Below are 19,115 nucleotides of genomic sequence, written 5' to 3' on the forward strand. Positions count from 1 at the left end.
TCAGCAATAAATAAATTGAGGTTATGAGTTCAGTCAGAATGGGGGGGTTGCCTCCCAGGGAAACATTTATTTTAAACTGTTTATCCATTGTAATATTTAGGATAAAGTGTCATAGCATATATGAAATGAAACAAGTTATTTGAACATTAATTGATAGTGTCTCATGTCACTGCCTGTAACCCATGTCCCCAACACCACCTATTTGACCAACCTGTTGTAGAATGTACATAAAATGGTGAATTAGGTGTCAAGTAGAGGTCAGTGAGTGAAAGCAACTTGGCATCCAAGACAGAACTGGGAGCATTTTACAACAAGGTTTAAAAAATCATGTAATAAAAGATTCAGACGTCATTGATCACAAGATTTTGAAGAAGTAACTTCCCATTTAGAAACTACATGTTTGAAATCTATGACTAAATCTATCAACCTAGCCCCTGGTAATTAAATCTCAATTGAAAAGAAGCCAGGTTTATAAAAGAAAACTATTTACAAAACACTATTTCAGCTGCCACTCTGCTATTGTTGATCAGGAGATTGAACTAAACTCTCCAATCAAGGGTTGTTTTGAAATGTCAATCCATTCTAATCCATGTTAAAGGGCTGAGTCTTGTATCGCTGTAATACCATGTGATTGATGATGTACGAAGCCTCGTTTGATCACATGCTTTTTCCAAATCCTCTTGTAAAATACAGGCTTCTATGGTTGTTTGGTGCCTGAGACTTTCAAACTCCGCCCTCTACTGGTCACCTTATTTAGTCATTTATTTGTTGTTTGCATTTTAAGTCCATCGATGCCCCAGTGGGTAGTGTCACCGATAGGGTTGCCAACTGTCCCTAATTAGGCGGGACGTCCCGCATTTTGAACCTAATTAATTTGTCCCGCACGGGACCTCACTTGTCCCGTTTTTTGACTACCGTTTTTGAGTGGTTAGACAAATTAATTAGGCTCTAAATTCGGGACCTCCCGCCTAATTCGGGACAGTTGGCAACCCTAGTAACCGACTCTCACTCTGTGACTTGTTATGGTGCCAGATCATGTTTCACTTTTTTAAGTTCAAACGATACTGTTTATTGTTTTAAATAATTGTTTTTATTTGGGTGTATCTTATGAAACTATTGTCTTAATAATACAAAACATTACAAAAGACTGGAAACGTTGTGTAATGAAAAACAAACCTGGTGAAGGAGCATACAACTAATTAGGTTTATTGTCTAATTACATGATTGGGTATAAAAACAGCATCCCAGAGAGGATGAGTCTTTCAGAAGATGGGGAGGGGTTCACCACTCTGTGAAAGACTGTGCAGGCCAATGGTAAAACAATTTAAGAATAATGCTTCTCAACGTTAAATTGCAAAGAGTTTGGGGATTTCATCATCCACAGTACATAACATCATTAAAAGATTGAGAATCCAGTGAAATCTCTGCATATAAAAGGGACAAGGTGGAACACCGTCTGCTCCCGGAGCACATGGACATGCTAATTCTACTGAACAAGAATAAATTATCATAATAATATGGACATTGCCTAATGATTCTTTATATTTTTGTTAAGATTTAGCATTTATGGATGCGCTAGCCAGATTAATTCATTTTATATAATTTATTCCTATTAAGCTTCCTCCCAAAGATATTTGTTTATTTACTGGAACACATCGGTAGGTTTGTTTGATTTAATGCAGACTGAAACGTAACTCTGTTAGTCTATATAGACTGAAACGTAACTCTGTCAGTCTATATATTAAGTGTAGTTTCGTTTGGAAAGTATAGTTTCAAGGGACTGTATATATAGAAACAGCTGGCTAGATGGTCTAATACATTTGGTATTTTGTTGTTATGGCCAGAAAACATTAGCTAATGTAAGGTAATTTATACATATATCTGCGCTAATTCATGGGAAAAAATGCAGGTTTTTTGACAATGTTCATAGTTCATTATAGTTAATTTGTATTGTAAATAATGTAAAAGCTTGTAACAATAATATGAACTAAATTACTTGTAAACGGTTTGTCAGGTCTATGCATTAGGCTATTTGATGCTGTTGTGGCATTTCTGAATCTAAATGGCTCCTGAGTAAAAGTATATCTAGCCTACTTGTTTATATTAAAACGTTATTGAGCTTGTTAACTACATTTTTAAATAAAATGTTGAATTTATTGTATAACATATTACAGTTTACATTCATTTTTTTCATTTAATACCTTTCTTTTGGGTATGAGTGGGTGGGATCGACTATTCAATAACAAAAGCTGAGGAATTATCAATAGTAAAAATAATTGCCATGCACATCTCTAATCAAATTCTCTTTTATGACCTGTGGATGCTGAGACAAGGCATTATGCTGCATTATGCTGCCTTGTCTCAACATCCACACAGAAGTTACGGGATAGTCAAAATGAATTAACTAGATTGGGACAAACACTCACCTAAAGGATTATTAGGAACACCATACTAATACTGTGTTTGACCCCCTTTCGCCTTCAGAACTGCCTTAATTCTACGTGGCATTGATTCAACAAGGTGCTGAAAGCATTCTTTAGAAATGTTGGCCCATATTGATAGGATAGCATCTTGCAGTTGATGGAGATTTGTGGGATGCACATCCAGGGCACGAAGCTCCCGTTCCACCACATCCCAAAGATGCTCTATTGGGTTGAGATCTGGTGACTGTGGGGGCCATTTTAGTACAGTGAACTCATTGTCATGTTCAAGAAACCAATTTGAAATGATTCAAGCTTTGTAACATGGTGCATTATCCTACTGGAAGTAGCCATCAGAGGATGGGTACATGGTGGTCATAAAGGGATGGACATGGTCAGAAACAATGCTCAGGTAGGCCGTGGCATTCAAACGATGCCCAATTGGCACTAAGGGGCCAACAAGGCATGATGGATCCATGTTCTCATTCTGTTTACGCCAAATTCTGACTCTATCATCTGAATGTCTCAACAGAAATCGAGACTCATCAGACCAGGCAACATTTTTCCAGTCTTCAACTGTCCAATTTTTGTGAGGTCGTGCAAATTGTAGCCTCTTTTTCCTATTTGTAGTGGAGATGAGTGGTACCCGGTGGGGTCTTCTGCTGTTGTAGCCCATCCGCATCAAGGTTGTGCGTGTTGTGGCTTCACAAATGCTTTGCTGCATACCTCGGGTGTATTGAGTGGTTATTTCAGTCAAAGTTGCTCTTCTATCAGCTTGAATCAGTCGGCCCATTCTACTCTGACCTCCAGCATCAACAAGGCATTTTCGCCCACAGGACTGCCGCATACTGGATGTTTTTCCCTTTTCACACCATTCTTTGTAAACCCTAGAAATGGTTGTGCATGAAAATCCCAGTAACTGAGCAGATTGTTAAATACTCAGATCGGCCTGTCTGGCACCAACAACCATGCCACGCTCAAAATTGCTTAAATCACCTTTCATTCCCATTCTGACATTCAGTTTGGAGTTCAGGAGATTGTCTTGACCAGGACCACACCCCGAAATGGATTGAAGCAACTGCCATGTGATTGGTTGATTAGATAATTGCATTAATGAGAAATTGAACAGGTGTTCCTAATAATCCTTTAGGTGAGTATATCTTATAAGCATGTTTTACCAAGCTGTTCCGATTCTAATGACACTGCTCAATCAGTTAGGAAGTGTTTATCTGATACACGTGTGCTTGAGGGTAACACATTCCGCAGCTTAACAACCATGACTGAGATTACAGTCAGCCACTCTACCACAAGGAGTCGCTAGAGTGCAACATGACAAGGCAGCCCTGTGTGACTTCCACCCATCCACCCTGGAAGAACTGAGACAAATTATTCTGCACAATGATGGATCCCTGGGCAGCATCAGTATGATGTAACCAGACAATTCATGAAGAAATGTAACAGATGGGAAGTTCAAGTCCCTATGAGACAACATGGTAGAATGAAGGGATGTCTTCAATAAGAAAGAGTGTAACAATAATACAGTGGGAATGAATGGTGGATCAGTGGACATCAGAGGGGTGGAATGAAGATTAGTTCTAATGTGTGATGGACTTGGACTAACAGAAATTAATATTTATTATGTAAGAATATGTTCATGTTTGTAATGGTGGTCCTGTTAGTTGTGTTGTGTTTTCCTCCAGGCCTGCTGGGATGTCTGACAGGGTTTGGTCTTTACCAGGGATGGAGGTTTGGACCTGCTGGCAGCTCAGAGCAGGTAGAGGTGGAAACACAGAAGATTTTTGTATTCCCCTTTTGTTGTGTTGCCGCTCTGTTGTGTTGTTGTCATGTAAATTGTTCTGTTGTCAATTGTGTTACTCACCTCAGGGTCTCCAGTCTACATTGTGGGTCCTTCAGCAGAGCAGAGAGCTTCTCCACTCCTGTATCCTTCAGGTCATTGTTACTCAGATCCAGTTCTTTCAGATGTGAGGGGTTTGACTTCAGAGCTGAGACCAGAGAAGCACAGCCTTCCTCAGTGATTCCACAACCTGACAGTCTGGAGAGAGATTATCATCATGTCACAAACAGAACAATAGTTCAGAATAACATTAGAATATCCTCAATATATTACATCTTTGTCTTGTGAACTTGTATAACTAACATTGCCAATAAATTACACTAGAATGTAATTTACTATATAGAAAATCATCAGTGTTCTCTGTCGATAAAAATACTATAGATGTAAAAAAAATGTGTGTGTGTGTGAATGTGAAGATGGGAGCAGCAGGAATGATAAAAACAGACAAAGAGGGGTGGATCTGTGGACATCAGTGGGTTGAAATGAAAATATGTTTGAATGGTTGATAAACCTGGAAAGTAGGACTGTAATGATAATTAGACTAAGTCAATGTATCTAGTAAAATCTGTTCTTTTATGGCCTTTGATTAGTCAATTATATTGCCAACTATCCTACATACAGTATATTTGGAAACTCTGAACAGAATCTCATGTTGAATCTAATCTAATTTGAATTATTTTATATTGGGGTCAAAATGACCCCGGTTGGTTTCACCATATAAATATAACACAAATGTCGTAATATGGGCTCAGAGTTGTCTTTCTCCATGTAAACATTCACTATGATTTAACATTTAAATAAAGCATATAGAATAGCCCTGAACATAGCATCTGTCTTTTCAAATAACACCATTTAAAATGTCAAAGACATACAGTTATTAACCAATCAGGACTATATATATCTCTCACACTCACAGCTGGATGGAAAGACTGACCTCATCTGACTTCCTCAAACTCTAGGACCGATGGTCCGAAAAAGAATAACTAGCTGATGGATTCAGACCATGTTCTCCCCAAAAAAACATATTGTCTAAATAACCCAGATGTAGAAGATCACTTTCATTGATGGTTGTGTTTGGACACGGTATGTTCAAAGGTATGAATATATAGGGAAACTAGCTGCTTGAGACCACAGAGTTGTGTAGTTTCCCTGATTACGTTCCTTAGTTATATATCATGTTATTTTCATGAACTGAATGTTTAATGCCATAGAAGTGGCCAGGTGATCACAAAATTACTGAATAATTGCTAATAAAATCTCATCTGGTCATTATTCTCATGCTGGTTTGATTATAGAAGAGCAGTGAACATTTATATTGTACCAGTGAACAGTGGACTTCACCAGGTGGTTGGGGACTTTGTCCTGCTGGGAGCTCAGGGCTGGTGGAGGTTCACCCATTGACAACAGCAGCTGTTTTTAATCCCTTGTTGTAGTCTAACACCTCTGTTGTAATATTATAACATTAATTAACTATTATTACTCACCTCAGAGTCTCCAGTCTACATTGTGGATCCTCCATCAAAGCAGAGAGTTTCTTCACTCCTGAATCCTCTGGCTGATTGTAGCTCAGATCCAGTTCTTTCAGGTGTGAGGGGTTTGACTTCAGAGCTGAGACCAGAGAAGCACAGCCTTTCTTTGTGATTCCACAACCTGACAGCCTAGAGAGAGATAATTATGATGACACAAACAGAACAATAGTTCAGAATAATATTAGAATATGTCTCAGCCCCGAATGTATTGTGATCCCAGCGACGCCTCCTATTTAGAAAATCATCAGTGCTGTCATGTCAGTAAATATACTGTAGATGTAAAAGAGGGTTTGTGTTGGGGGGGGGGGTAATTTTGCATGACTGTACTTACAGAGCAGTTCTGCAGGTTTTGATCACTGGCAACAACCCCAGAAGACCTTTCTCTGATGTGGAGTATTTCTTCAGGTCAAACACATCAATCTCCTCTTCTGAAGTCAGTAATACAAAGACCAGAGCTGACCACTGTGCAGGTGACAGTTCTTCTCTGGAGAGATGTCCTGAACTCAGGTATCTTTGGATCTCCTCCACTAGAGAACGGTCATTCAGTTCATTCAGACAGTGGAACAGATTGATGCACCTCTCTGAAGAGGGATTCTCCCTGATCTTTTCCTTGATGTACTTGATGGTTTCTTCATGGCTCTGTGAGCTGCTTCTGGTCTCTCTCAGTAGACCTTGTAAATGCTTCTGATTTGACTCCAGTGAGAGACCCAGAAGGAAGCGAAGGAAAAGGTCCAGGTGTCCAGTCTTACTCTGGAAGGCTTCATCCACAGCAGTCTTGAAAAATGTTACTTCAGGCTCGTACCTCAACTGCACTGAAACGTTTCCATCAGTTGATTGTTGTTCATCCATTAGATTCTTATTTTTGTTTTTGAATGAGAGAAACACATAGACAGCTGCTAGAAACTCCTGAATACTCAGATGGACAAAGCAGAACACCTTGTCCTGGTTCAGCCCACATTCCTCTTTAAAGATCTGTGTACAGATTCCTGAGTACACTGATGCTTCATTGATATCAATGCCACAATCTTTCAGGTCTTCTTCATAGAAAATCTGATTGCCTTTCTGAAGCTGTTGAAAAGCCAGTTTTCCCAGTGTCACAATGCTCTCTTTATTCCAGTGTGGTTCTGTCTCTTTTTTCCCATCATACTTTACATTCCTGTGTGTGGACTGAAACACAAGGAAGTGTGAATACATGTCTGTTAGGGTCTTGGGCAGCTCTCCTTTATCATCTGTAGTCATCATGTGCTCAAGGATTGTAGCAACGATCCAACAGAAGACTGGTATGTAACACATGATGTGGAGGCTCCTTGATGTCTTTATGTGTGAGATGATTCTGCTGGCCAGGTCCTCATCACTGAATCTCTTCCTGAAGTACTCCTCTTTCTGTGGGTCATTGAACCCTCTCACCTCTGTGACCTGGTCAACACACCCTGAAGGGATCTGATTGGCTGCTGCAGGTCTGGTAGTTATCCAGAGGAGAGCAGAGGGAAGCAGATTTCCCTTGATGAGGTTTGTCAGCAGCACATCCACTGAGGTTGACTCTGTCACATCATAACAGCTCTTGTTGTTCTGGAAGTCAAGGGGCAGTCGGCACTCATCCAGACCATCAAAGATGAACACAACTTTGTATTTGTTGTAGTTAGAGATTCTTGCTTTATTGGTTTCAACTGAGAAATGATTGATGAGTTGAATCAAACTGAGTTTATCCCCTTTCATTAAATTCAACTCCCTAAAAGGGAGGGGAAATACAAATTGGACATCCTGATTGGCTTTTCCTTCAGCCCAGTCAAGAATGAACTTCTGCACAGAAACTGTTTTTCCAATTCCAGCAACACCCTTTGTCAGCACAGTTCTGATAGGTTTGTCTTGTCCAGGTATGGGTTTGAAGATGTCATTACATTTGATTGCTGTCTCTGGTCTTGCTTGTTTCCTGGCTGTTGTCTCAATCTGTCTCACCTCATGTTCATTATTGACTCCTCCACTTCCACCCTCTGTGATGTAGAGCTCTGTGTAGATCTTATTGAGAAGTGTTGGGTTCCCTTGTTTAGCGATACCCTCAAATAAGCACTGACACTTCTTCTTCAGGTTAGATTTGAGATCATGTTGGCAAATCACAGCAAGCTCATCTGAAATAAATAACCCAGATGATATTAATGATGTCCCTATAAATGCTTTCTGTATTTTATCAATTAATAAATAACAAGACAATAATAAGAATATGAATGTTGCTTTAAATGGCTGTATTGTAATAGGACGATATTGACAAAGAGTGATACTGTGATATTTATCATGATTATTGAAATATTAATTTAGATATATTCTTAAACAAATGTAAAAACACAAAGGTTATGGGAAAACCCATCAAAATAGATTAATAACATATGAAAACATCTAGTTTTCTTACAACACAAGGGTTAATTTCAACAGACAGTCATACTGGACTGATACAACCTGAATAAAAAAAGACCATGTCTACAGAACAGGACATGTTGTACTGGTGGTACAGGGGACCTGACAACCCTGTACAACTATTTATAGTACCAGACACAGGACAAATTGGGGTTCAAAACTGCCATTTGCACTTGCATTTGCATTAATTGCACATTTATAAATCCCACTTGTACATACTTTATACTTAAAACTTATATTATACTTAATAATGATATTATACTTAATCCTTACGTTATACTTAATACTTATATTATACTTAACACTTATATTATAGTTAATACCTATATTATACTTAATACTAACATTATACTTAATACTTACATTATACTTAATACTTGTACATTTTCTATCCTCTTCTATTTGCACTTCTGGTTAGATGATACTACATTTTGTTGTACTGTACTTGTTGTACTGTTCAATGACAATGAAGTTGAATCTACACTGAAGTTTTAGAAAAACTGGTCCAGATGAGCCCATTCAAAATACATAGCAACGCCAGCCATGAATGTCATTGGTTGCATCTGCCAGTGCTGTGGGAGAACGTGACCAGCGTCAACTAGCAAGAATTGTTTCACACGATTTCAATTCAATGCTGGGCCCTCAACAAACATCAGCATGAGGACTGTGCAACGTTCCCTCATGGATATAGGTGCTCCCATGGGAGACCTACCAAGTATTAGACTGGTGAACCAGGTTTTCTGGCACTTCAATGTAATCTAAAGTTTTTCTTAAGATATGCCCCCAGGCTTAGTCTCTACAGTGGAGGAAGGCTTGGCATCACTCAAACAGGGCCAGTCACAGGTATTGGCTTTTTAAACACAGTACTTAATCAACACTAAATCAACACTAAAAGCAAAATCATTTTGAAAACAAATGATCACATGGACACAGACTGCAAACTAGCTACACAAAGCTTTGTAAGCTTCCGCAAAAAGAAATCTGAACACTGTTCACTAGAAGAGTCTGGTGTTTCAGTAAAAGGTGCCTATTGTATTTCTGGGCAGCGCATTCATCATTTGAGATTTTTTGAACTGTTTAAATCTCAAATCTAGTGAAAAGTAATTTTCTATTTTTATATTGTGCAACGTGTTATTGCGATAGCGGTATTTAATCAATATATTGTGCACCTCTAATTGTAAGATATCGGTCTCGCGTCTCTTTCTTTCTTCTATGTTAAGTTTTTCAACGCAGAAGAGGTTGTTATATGTTGTTTAAAGGTCACAATAATATTATTTGGAACATTCAACAGTAAAGTCAGACAACTCTTACTTTTCTCCAGTGTGTCAGCAAGATCCTTCTGGTTCATGTTCCTCAGGACATGCAGTGTGATCTTCAGAGCCCCCTCTTTGGCACTGCTCTCCTGCTTCTCATCTTCAGGGTCCACACCTTCCTCATCCTCCCTCTGACTCTTGAATCCTTCTGGGAGATCTGAACTCAGCATTGTCTTAAACCTCTTTAACTCTTTCTTCACAAATGTCATGATATTCTGTTCAAGTAACTGAAAGTGAAAAAATGAAATTGAAAAAGCTGAAATTAGACTGAATTAAAGTGACTTAATTATCAGAACAATATTAACAAATACACGAAAGATTAACAGGTTAACCTTACTTGAGGTATACAAAAACAAATGTACATAACAGGACCACATACACTGAATATAGAGGACAGGTCTGTTTGATGACTCTGGACAGATTGACCACTGAGAATCTCAGACTCTGATCTCTCCTGTTGGTCTCTGTGGACAAAACATGATATTACATCTACACTTCCAGAGTTTTACAGACTCACACAGTTTTGTGCTTCCAATTTCAGAACTAACAACTTTTTTTAAATACAAAATAAATAAATGCTACTATTCATAATCCAACATTGACTATTGTAGCTTTGTAATAGAAACATGTGGGCTCTTAAATCCTGTTAACTCACAGTTAAAAAACATGTCAAAGAATTTAACTGGTTTGCATATAATATATTTTTTTTAATATAATTTGTAAGTCTCTTTCCTTTTACAAGGCCACAATACAATTCTAAATCGGAAGTTACTAAAACCCATTTGTAAAAAAGGCATTGGAAGTCATTTAATGGGAATGGAATTTTTAAAAATGTACTATTTCTAACAAAAACAGATTACATACATTGGTGCCTCCTGTGTGTGTGTTTGATACCGATAGCTGACGTTAGCTTCAATGCTGACATATTCATAATTTAATAAAAAACTATAATAAGGCAATCACAAAATAACAATTATATCGTACATATAGTTTTCTAAGCTTGGTGTTTCATATCGTATGTTTTATGAATTCCTCACCCTCTATATAACGTTTTAAATAATGTTTATCTGGTTCCTCAGTCTTTGTTTGGTTGTCTTGCTCTCTGTCAACTAACTGACTACTAGACAGGCTGGTGACTAGAGGGCTGCAGTGGGATTGGGTCCCGTGGGAACCAACGCAAACCTCACGGGAGCAGGCGGTTTGAACTGCGGGCGGGAATGGGCGGCAAAAAAAACCCAACGCAGGATTGGAAGTTGTGATGGAGATGTCAATAAATGATGTGGAAAAGAACCTCAAACAAGGTATTTACAGCACAAAACCCAAGCAAGGCAAGTCTGACATTTGGAGAAGTTTCTCAATTGTTTGTGATAAAGATGGAAAGGAACTGAACTTCGTTCATTGTGACAAATGTGCAAAAATACTAATCTACAATGGGCACAAATCCGGCACGTCTGGGTTGAAGCGACACACCTGCTCTGTTCTACCTGGTCAAAGTAAGCTGGTTTTCAAGGATAAACAACATCTCCCTACACACATTAAACAAGAAACTACAGAGAAATGTGTGGAATTGTGCTGTCTAGACATAAGGCCATATGACTTTGTCGCCGGGAAAGGCTTTGTTGATTTATCGCAACACTTAGTTGCCCTCGCCGCTAAATATGGCAGATTTGATGTAAAAGATGTTTGACCTCATCCAACCACTGTATCCAGACATGTCGAGGGGTGAGCCCAAGTACTGCAGGCGTCAGTGGCAGCGGAGATAAAGCCTATCATTGAAACATATGGATGTGCCATCACAACAGATATATGGACGGAGGATTACCAGAAAACTTCAGTCATATCCGGCACCATCCATTATACAAACAACAACTTCGACCTCGTTTCCAGGGTGTTATTCGCGGCTCCCTTTGAGAGTGGTGTATCAAAAACAGGGGAGAATATCAGGAGCCTGCTCTTCCAGAAACTCTGTGAATTTGGAATAGATGCGTCACTTCTATCTGGCCGTGTTGTGTTTGTCACTGAACGTGGAACCACCAGGCTGAACTGCAACGCGCACATCCTGAACGTCACCCAATCAAGTGCATTTCCACCAGACGTGTCGGCTGAAAGTACTGAGCTGTTTGAACTGTTGACCAGTGCAAAAAAACTGGTGAAATATTTCATTCAGGTCTGCAAAACAGCTTGAAGAAATCCCTCAAGCAATCCATCGATACAAGATGGAATTAAAATTATGAAATGCTGGATTCCATACTGCAACAGCATGAGGAGATCTCCACCATACTGCTTAGAAATAACCAGTATGAAAGAATTGCACAGATCAATGCAAATACTTTAAAAACAGTAGTTGCGTTCCTTAAGTTATTCAAGGAAGCTACTAATGACTTGGAGTCTGACAACTCCACTCCCAGCGCATCACTTCCACTGCCGTGGTCCGTGAAACTCATTGAACACTGCCAAGCAGCAATGCTGGAGCCCTTGCTCTCTGGAGTGGCCAATGTGTGTGCCTCGCGTCTGGAAGAACTGATGGGCACCAGTGACACATCTGCATTACCTCTCCACATGATGTACAGGATTGCAACTCTCCTGACTCCTAAAATGCGAATGCTACGGATGCTGCCCCCAGATGAAAAAGACGAAGTGGTAAAGGTAGGCTAACAAACACAAAAAACACAATGCAATGACAATAGAATAAGTGAAATGCAGTCAAAAAAATATAAACGGAGAGAATGAATGAATAAAAAATATAAATGAATAACAGAATGAGCCTATCCAAAGGCGCAAAGGAAATGATTCAGAAGATGCAGTTTCACCTGAGCCCAGCCACAGCAGAGGATGAGCCACCACCAGCCAAAAAACAAATCACCACAGACCGATTCGCAGACTGGGAAGACGATCCGTCCTCCTTTGCTTCAGTGCCAAAGCCGATCGATGATGAAATGGCTGAATATCTCAGCTCCCGGCTCTCTGATAACTCAGACAGCGTGCTTCAATGGTGGAAGTTCAACAAAGAGCGCTTCCCAGCGCTATCAAAGCTGGCACGTTTTATTTTTAGTATCCCTGCATTCAGTGAGCCTTCAGAGCGGGCCTTTAGTGTCTGTGGGCGCATCTTAGAAGATTGGGACCGCAGTCGATAAGGAACATTCTCTTCCTCCACAGCAACATTGCAAAGTGATTCATTTCTTAAATTAATTCGTTTTATGTTGTTTATTTTATGTTACTTATTAGTGTTGTTTTTTTTAGTACAGCCTCTCGTTGCCATTTGTTAATTAGGTCAAGAGGCGTGATGATGCCAGACAGTGTTGTGTTGAGCAGGCTGTTTTTCATGTAGCCTAGTTTATCATATTGTTATTTATTTTATTTTTTGCAAAGCAGTTATTTGCCATGTGATGGTGCAAAGTTTTTGATAAAAACTAAATTATATAGCCTAATATATTATATAATAAAAAACGTTCTGTGTTCAGGCTAACTGCTTCCAGACATGCTTTCTTCACATTTACACCAGGACCATTGCTATTATTGAATCTCTTTAATAATAGCAATACAAATACGGACGAGAGAAGACACAAACTCAATGCATCTCTATTATTGTGCGGGAATAAATTCTCAGAGTTTTAATAATAATAATAATAATACATTTTATTTATAATGCACTTTATATCAATTAAATGACCTCAAAGTGCTACAATGCACTAGCCTAAAAGCATAGAACAGCGACATTAAAATAACATAATTAAACAAAAAAGGCTTTTCTAAAAAGATGGGTTTTCAGGCCCTTTTTAAAAGAGTCCACAGTCTGTGGGGCCCTTAGATGAACAGGGAGAGCATTCCACAGAGCTGATGCAACTGAGCAGAAGGCACGGTCACCCATTGTTCGCAGCCTTGTCCTCAGAGGCTGTAGGAGGTTAGCCTGTCCAGAGCGGAGATGGCGTGAGGCAGAAAGGGGAGTTATGATTTGTTTGAGGTATAATGGTGCAGTGCCATAGAGACACTGATGGGACATACAGTTTTGCAGGTGCGGGCGGGATTGGACATACATATTGCAGGTGCGGGAGGGATTGGACATACATATTGCAGGTGCGGGAGGGATTGGACATACATATTGCAGGTGCGGGAGGGATTGGACATACATATTGCAGGTGTGGGAGGGATTGGACATACATATTGCAGGTGCGGGAGGGATTGGACATACATATTGCAGGTGCGGGAGGGATTGGACATACATATTGCAGGTGCGGGAGGGATTGGACATACATATTGCAGGTGCGGGAGGGATTGGACATACATATTGCAGGTGCGGGAGGGATTGGACATACATATTGCAGGTGCGGGAGGGATTGGACATACATATTGCAGGTGCGGGAGGGATTGGACATACATATTGCGGGAGCGGGCGGGATTGGACATACATATTGCGGGAGCGGGCGGGAGTGTAACACATACGCTGCGGGTGCTGGCGGTAATGCTCAGAAATTCGGCAGGAGCGGGCGGGAGTGGGATGAAGAAAACAGTCCCGCGCCGGGCTCTACTGGTGAGAACAACAGTAGAGTGAGAGCGGGTTAATCAACTACTAGAGTAAGTGTCTCCCTCTGCTGGCAAGACCAACACCTCTTGTAAATTACTAAGAATATACAGCACTTCATGTTCTCCCACATTACTGGTTGATAACACAGGGAACCCAAAACGGGCTTGGGACCTATAAATGAATATTACAAATGCCCATAACGTTGAATACGTATCAATAACACAAACCAAACTATTTTGAGTTTATTACTATAATGCATTATATTCCATTGTACCAGCTTCATGTAATGCATTTGAATAAATACAGTGACATACGTTTTGTAATTAATCTTAATTATTTATTACCATGGTATAATGTATAATGCAGGTTAACCATTTCCATGATCTATATCTATGCAATGGTATGAATGATGTAATAGCATGGTGTTATTAATGGTAGGACCATCATATTTTAAGTCCAACAGCATGATACATTTATATAATTCAGACTCATCCATGTTATAAGTGGAAGTACCTTAGTAGGACCAAATGTTTTCCATTTTTATAAGGATAGACTTTCATAGTAAAAGTTTTATAAAACAGGAAAAGTAATTATGGATAATAAAAACAACACTGAGAGACGTAAAAACGTAAAAATTATCTTTCCAGTGTTTATATTATGATGTTTTTAATGTCATCTTCATACATGTTTTTGTTAAATGTATTTACATTATTAAGATGTTGTTTGCCTGTAATGTATTTTTCGTTAAATGTTGAAACCAGGAAGATTAGCTGTTGTTGTGGCAATCAGATAATGGAAACAAAATAAACAAATAAGAGACAATTTTGAAAATCACTGACATTGACCCATGAGTTTGTATTACCTTTGATCAGTAGAGACGTCTCCCTCTCTGAACCCTATAGGTTGATTCATAGACCGGTCACTCTTCATGGACACACAGCTGGGTACAGGAGATGCTGGTCCCTTTATATGGTCCCTGGAAATGATACTGTAAAATACAAAACAGCAGAGTGTTTTTGTTCATAGTGGACTTTCTAAGTAGTGATTGGTGTATTTGGACACAGTGAGTGTGTGTCTCTTTCTGGACCCTATAATTAATAATGAAGGAGGACCCAGAGTGTTTTGAATATGGTGGACTTAGGATTGATTGGTGGGTTTGAACCAACTAAGAATCTTTGAAGCTTAACTGTTTTGTGTAAATGTTACAATAAGATCATATTGATTTTGTAATTGAGTTCATAATTATTATTGAAAAACATCCACATCAATAAGTATTACACACATGAAAAGTGTAAGTTAACATTGATAAATATTATACTGATATAATACACATTTTGAAAGTGCAGTTTAACAACTGACTGATTACACTAAAACACCCATTGCATCAATATTAAAGACAAACCATTATTTCAAACATTAATAACCAGATACACCAGTACCTAGACATAGCTGTTAGGTCCTCGCAACGCCCTGACACCAGCCTCCCGCGCCCTCTGCCCGGTACCACTGCGCCCTCACGGCAGCTCTCATTCAAGGTCACAATCACTGGCATACTAACACCTGCGTCTCAGTGTCTCCCTTTGCCTAGCGACCGAGCGAACTACTGTTGTCCCTACCGGTTGTTATTCTCTCCCCTTGCCCTGTTCCTGTCTGTCTCCATGTGTAGCCTGCCTTCTGAGCTGCCTGCCTGCCCAGTGGACTATTCTGCCAAGCCTGCCCGTACCGTCGCCTTCTCGAACTGTCAACCGGATACCGAACTCCTGCCTGTCCATCTCGTTGTGATTCTTGCCTCAGCCCTCTTGTGCCGTAAAAATAAATCAGACGGTTGCGATCCGCAATTGGAACCTCATCCCTTGGTCCGAGTGTTCATTAAAATAGCAAAACATATAGTATGTTTTATGAATTCCGCACCTTCTGTATAACGATTTAAATTATGTTTATCTGGTTCCTCAGCCATTGTTTAGTTGTCTTGCTCAAAAGCCCATAATAATGAATATGTATCTAGAACACAAACCAAACTATTTTGACTTTTGTGGGTTTACTAATAAAATTCATTATACTCCCATTTTACCAGCTTCATTTAATGCATCTTAGGGAAAATATTCAGTCACTTTTCTACTCTGACCTCAGATGTGGAAACCCATTCACAAACCAAATGAATATAATTTTACCTCTTAGCTGTGGTGTCATGTTCCCCAAAAATACTTATTTTAGAGGCAGAGGCGCCCTCCTCCCTCTCCCCAGAGAGACTCATTTTAGAGGCAGTCCCCTCTTCTCTCTCTATCTGATTAGACCTGTAAGCACATAATGGAGAGAAACACACACTTCCTGGATTAAGAATCAAAGACTAGAAGACACAATGTCTGGATCAGATACAAACTGAAGAATAACAAGCATTACTATAATCAAAGAAATACCACTAAATAACAAACACAGAACTAAATTATGCTTTAACTTTAACTTAAGTTTTACTGACAACAAATCAACACATTTGAGAACGTGGACTGACTAACTACATTGAAGTTACAACAACTTACATTAACACTGATAATGACTTACTCCAAATGATCACTCTCTCTGGTTTGTTCTTTGATGAATCATTATGAAACAATTTGTCTTCTCTTTTTCAGTTCAAATATTGAAAAATATATATTACACTTCTACGTCAAATCAAAATGGATCCTGTGCAGGAACTTTACTTTCAGTTTCAGCTGTGCTGCCTGACCTGCCTCCAAACATGTATTACATAAGTCAACAGTAGGAGGAGCTAACAGACATTTGAAGTCAATACAGTATCTGTTTTAGTAACCTTGGTTTGGTCATGTTTGTGACATGTAAATTACATTCAGTGTAATGGAGATAAAACAGAAACAGTATTGTTGGTGCTGTACATTATAAGTTGTTACTTATTGGCCACATCAAGTATATAAAAATGTATAGTGAATATAAATGTAGGCTGACTTGCTATGCTGAGCAGGATTTAAACATTGATAATGACCTACTTAGGAGACACTCTCTCTGTTTAGCTCTGTTATCATTAAAAACGACTTCCTTCACTTTCTTTGTAGATAAAAATGTCAGACGTTAGCTTAAATGCTAACATATATTTCTAATTTAATAAAACTATAAAATTGCACTCACAAAATAACAATTATATAATCTCCTTAGCTTGGTTTTTCATATCGTATGTTTTATGTATTCATCACCTTCTATGTAAAGTTTTAAATAATGTTTATCTGGTTCCTCAGCTTTTGTTTAGTTGTCTTGCTCTCTGTCAACTAACTGACTACTAGACAGGCTGGTGAGAACAACAGTAGAGCGAGAGTGGGTTAATCAACTACTAGAGTAAGTTTTGTGTGTGTGCATATGCTGTAAATACTTGACTAAACACAGACCACCAAAGACATTGGATTGATGTGACAGTTGACTGTCCAACAACAGAAACTTAGTAAACCCCCTCCTGTTAACTGATCTACTAACCATGAAGAAAGAGAACCATGTAGCACACCAGGAGAACATGAACAATTATGTTACGAACACCTCCCGGGGGAGGGAACACAACACCCTGCCGCTCATCAACTCCCTGTGAAGTGGCCAAAACGTGGGGTAGTGTGTGCTAAAAATGAGGTCGGACAACCAGGCTTGTAGGCTTAACCCAATGTCTTAGGGATTTAATGAATGTATGAATGAAAGAAAATGACACAATTGATAACATAAAAACCAAGGAAAGAGGGCAGCAGGTAGCAGGGTTAGGAGTAGGGCAATGCCAGCGGTCTGTCCAATCAAAGTAAACCAATACAAAAAGACCCTGAACTTCCCTACACCTCTAAACCTGCCTGTTCCCCCACTCAGACTGGGACGGTGCTTGTAGTGTATAGAAGTTCAGGTTTATTCCTTCACGCCAAGTCTTACTACAAAACAGTGAGTTCAAGAGTACATCACCGCACACACACACGCACTGTGTCCTCTTATTAACGGCCTCGACTACCACCTGAAAACAACAAGTAAATAGCTTTAAGTGCATTTCACAGGTTTCACCCTTTTAATATATCACTATTGCATACCATGTGATATAATCTCATTCTACTCAACTACTCTTTTTCAGCTGGATTACATAGGAATTGGCGGTGTCTTGCAGTTGCGCCTTCAGTATCTCTTTCTGGGTTATCTTTATGTTTGACTGGGTATTGGCAGCTATTTCTTGTACATGTGGGCTGTAGGTCATGGCTAAGATCCAGTCCACATCATGTTCTTTCAGATTTTCAACTGCATTGAATATTGCAACTAGCGCATGGGGGCCGAGGAGTGCAAAGCAACATTACAAAGAATGAAACACTTTTACAAAGCTTGAGACAAAATTACATTTTGGAAAACATTTTAACTACCATAAAACACAAATGCATGGGCTAAACACTTTTACCAAGGACAAAACCAATTAACATTTCAGAAAACAAATTAACAAGACGCAAAACACTTTTACCAGTCCCGAAACAAATTTACAAATGACAGATTCTTCACGGAAAGGGAATGTACCACATACCAGAAGTGACAAGGTGAAAGCGGGTGATAGCTGATAGGTGTTGTTGGTGAGCGCGGTCAATTCGTGTTGTCAATGTCGTATATGGCTTGAATGAAGTTTGTGGTGACCGAACATGGACTCCGGCCGAGGAATGTTTTGCCCGTTTACTGGCAAACACATGAATAGCTTAACGCGGTTCTGCTTTGCGTGTGGTCGGTGTATGGAGTTTTTAGTACAATCTTCGAGTGAAGAGAGATGATGTGATGAATTTCCTCCGGGAGATTAATCCTCGAGGGCGTGAGAGCAGAGCATGCACAAGGTTTACAAGAAGAACCTATCACTCAATGGGACCTAACTATATGTGGCACGCAGATGGTTATGACAAACTTAAGCCATTCGGTTTGGCCATTTCGGGATGCATAGATGAATTTTCACTTAAAGTATTGTGGCTTGAATGTGGACCAACAAATAACAACCCAACAGTGATTGCTCACTATTTCATGTGTGCGAAACCTCGGTGTCATCCCCATGAGACTGAGGACTGATTG

General features: G+C 39.4%; 2 protein-coding genes across 7 annotated transcripts in view; one reads left to right on the forward strand and one right to left on the reverse strand.

Annotated features, from left to right (window-relative positions):
* LOC114840365 (NACHT, LRR and PYD domains-containing protein 12-like) overlaps positions 1–16,747 on the reverse strand; it is a 360,864-nt gene extending 344,117 nt beyond the window's left edge. For all 6 annotated transcript variants that reach the window (XM_034295447.1, XM_034295448.1, XM_034295450.1 and 3 more), the window contains exons 1-2: positions 16,608–16,747; positions 16,220–16,342 (exon numbers count right to left, since the gene is read on the reverse strand). In XM_034295447.1, the coding sequence (XP_034151338.1) occupies positions 16,220–16,302 (83 nt within the window). In that variant the 5' untranslated portion in view covers positions 16,303–16,342; positions 16,608–16,747. The remainder of the gene's footprint in view (positions 1–16,219; positions 16,343–16,607) is intronic.
* The window catches only part of LOC117592794 (NACHT, LRR and PYD domains-containing protein 12-like), a 106,282-nt gene that overhangs the window by 49,538 nt on the left and 37,629 nt on the right, over positions 1–19,115 (forward strand). The gene's annotated exons all lie outside the window — the stretch shown is intronic.

This window comes from Esox lucius, chromosome 11 (assembly GCF_011004845.1).
Source record: "Esox lucius isolate fEsoLuc1 chromosome 11, fEsoLuc1.pri, whole genome shotgun sequence".
Lineage (NCBI taxonomy): Eukaryota > Metazoa > Chordata > Actinopteri > Esociformes > Esocidae > Esox > Esox lucius.